Source organism: Galleria mellonella, unplaced genomic scaffold, assembly GCF_026898425.1.
Source record: "Galleria mellonella isolate WM207_F2 unplaced genomic scaffold, CSIRO_AGI_GalMel_v1 utg19, whole genome shotgun sequence".
Lineage (NCBI taxonomy): Eukaryota > Metazoa > Arthropoda > Insecta > Lepidoptera > Pyralidae > Galleria > Galleria mellonella.
The window spans coordinates 5,375,001-5,378,027 of record NW_026442028.1 but is presented as its reverse complement, the minus strand read 5'-3'; the positions used below and the strand labels follow the sequence as shown (position 1 = coordinate 5,378,027).

Here is a 3,027-nt window from a genome sequence, read left to right as displayed (position 1 = left end):
TTTAGCTGCCTTAGGGATGAACCGGCGGTAGAAGTTGAGCATTCCTAAAAAACGTCGGAGTTCTTTGACGGTCTTGGGTGCAGAGTAGTCCTGGATAGCTTTTATTTTACTCTCCAAAGGCGTTGTTCCAGCAGCGGATACGTTATACCCTAGAAAAGTGACACTTCCTTGTCCAAGCGAGCATTTCGAGGTATTCACAAGTATGCCAAACTTCTTAAGACGGTCAAATAGCTGATGTAGATGACTCTCATGTTCTTCTTTGCTTCTCGAAAATACTAGAATGTCATCAATGTAGCCATAGCAAAAGTCTAGACCTAAAAGGACTTCGTCAATGAACCTTTGGAACGTCTGAGCAGCGTTTCTAAGTCCAAAGGTCATGTATGGGAATTCATACATTCCAAAAGGTGTTGTAATAGCTGTTTTAGGGATGTCATCAGGATTCATTGCTATTTGATTATAAGCTTTCACGAGGTCTATCGTTGAAAAGACTGAACAACCTGAAAGCTGATAGGAGAAATCGTGAATATGGCGTATAGGATACCGGTCTGGTATAGTTCTAGCATTCAGTGCACGGTAATCACCACACGGACGCCATCCTTCGTCCTTCTTTTTAACTAGGTGAAGAGCAGAAGACCATGGACTTTCTGAACGTCTGGCAATACCACTAGCCAGCATATCTGCAAACTCTTTCTTGGCTGCTTGTAACCGAACTGGATCAAGGCGACGAGGCTTGCAAGATACTGGTTGTCCGGGCGTTGTGCGAATATAGTGGAGCGTTTTGTGTTTAGGTGGTGAAAATACACCTGCAGGACGAGTTATCTCCGGATATTCTCGAAGGATATGATGGTAATCAGATTGACCTGTAATGGATTTTATAGATGTGACGTCTTCTGTTATCTTAATGGCGATTGCGTTTACTGACATGGATGTCAAACCATCTATCAGTCGTTGTCCTCTACAGTCCACCAATAAGTTGTAAAAGGAGAGGAAATCCACACCAATGATTGGTTTTGTGACATCTGCAATGGTGAAGCTCCAAATGAAATCTCGTCGAAGGCCGAAATCTAAACGTAATTGTACTGGACCAAATGTATGTATAACAGAATTGTTGGCAGCTACTAGATCATATTTAGACTGAGTACAGGGCGTCTTAATGGCTGACCGTGGGAAAACGCACAGATCAGAACCAGTGTCCACTAGGAACGGCATTTTAGATGCGCGATCAGTTACGAATAGACGGCCTGTTGATGTGGGGCAGTCGTTGGCCGCTACTTGCGACCGCCCTGAGAGTTTTCCGTCGGAAATTCACATGGCTGTTTACACTTCCTTGCTTTAGCACCGTAGGTAAAGTAAAAACAATGAGAATGACCTGTTGGTGGTTGACGTGGTCGAGAACGGCTGCGGGAATGAGATCGGTTGTTTCGTCTATATTGTGGTCGTGCAGGTCTTCTGGTATTTGATACCTGGGATGTAAGTAAGGCTACCTGTTTCGTAAGCTCACTGACTTGTCTGGCTAAGTTACTATAGGAAGATTCCGAGTCTGATGCTGTTGAGGTACTTGCCACCTGTGGAGTAGAAGGGGCTATCTCATGCACCTTGTCAGCTAGGTCTGCCAGTTTCTCTATAGGTAAATCATCCTGTGAAGCAATAACAGTTTGTATATTTGGTGGTAAACGACTGGACCAAATGGTTTTCAAAAAATCCATAGGTACTGATGGACCAGCCAAACTCTGCATATGACGTAAGAATTGCGATGGTTTACGATCGCCGAGTTCCTCATGTATGAGTAATTGCTTTACGCGTTTTTCTTGAGAGGCTGAAAGACGTTTGATGAGCTCAGATTTAAGTTTGTCATATTTATTAGTGGAGGGTGGATTGGTAATTATATCCTTCACCTCAGCAGCGTACTGGTGATCTAATTGTGCTACTAAATAACAAAATTTGGTCTCATCTGTCGTTATTTTTGAGAGTGTAAATTGACTTTCCACCTGGGCGAACCATAAACTTGGTTCCTCTGGCCAAAATGGTGGTATTCTTACACCCACTCGCAGCACTTCAGAAGGGATGTTTCCTTTCACATCCGAAAATTCATCACGCTCAGACATGTTAAAAAAAAAAAAAATATTATTAATCGCTCACCGCTTATGATTTGCGCCAGGTTCTTATAAGTTGGACTTTGTACCTGCGTCAACAACTGTTGAATTTGAAAATTTAAAAAATAATATTTCGCTGAATATGATACACGGGGTCACCACTGTGGTGTAGGCCCCTTTGATGACTCCTAGGCCCTCACCAACTCTGTATTTATCCGAGGTTCACTAATGTTTGTTGATGGTGGGTATACAGTAAAAAATGAACTTACGCATACACGGAGCGAATGCAGTTTTTAGACAATAAAATGATTTATTTGCGTAGCCCACAAGCACATAAACAATGACAATACAATATAGGTGAGATTATACAAATAATAATTTAAATATAGGCAAACACAGTGCATACGTAATACGCGCATTGGAGAGTACCCGCAAAGTTAGCCGCGCTGCCAAAACGTTGCGGCCGCAGTCGGCCGCTATCTTCATGCACTTCGCTTACAGTGTTGCCGCAATGTTTATAAGCGGAGCGGAATTAATGAATTATTAGAATGTTTATATTATTTTTAGTTTATATTATTTTTAGTTTATATTATTTTTAGTTAATACTATTTTTAGTTTCAATTATTCTCCGCTACAAATTATATAAAATTTTAGACTGAAATGTATTTAATATAATAATCAAGTTAATCATGTTATTTATCACAAGTCACTAGAAACAATATGTTGAACTCGTTTCAGTAAGAATAGGTATGTATCTTCATCGATCGACGACCGACGACTTCAGACAGAAAGCAAGTTCATCACCCTCGACCCTATTATTTTTAATAAATAACGAGAGAATACTTACGTCCAATGATTGCGTCGCTTTGTATGCTATACTATAATGACCCAAGTCACGGAATACAGGCATCAGCTTGATTGCAGTTGTATTGCA

The 3,027-nt window shown here is 40.9% G+C and overlaps 1 protein-coding gene across 1 annotated transcript; it reads right to left on the bottom strand.

The window, feature by feature from the left end:
• Positions 1 to 1,268: 1,268 nt before the first annotated feature.
• Positions 1,269 to 2,105, bottom strand: LOC113519459 (uncharacterized). Its single transcript, XM_026904578.2, has one exon. The coding sequence runs from the start codon at positions 2,103 to 2,105 to the stop codon at positions 1,269 to 1,271; it is 837 nt and encodes a 278-aa protein (XP_026760379.2).
• Between the last annotated feature and the right edge of the window lie 922 nt (positions 2,106 to 3,027).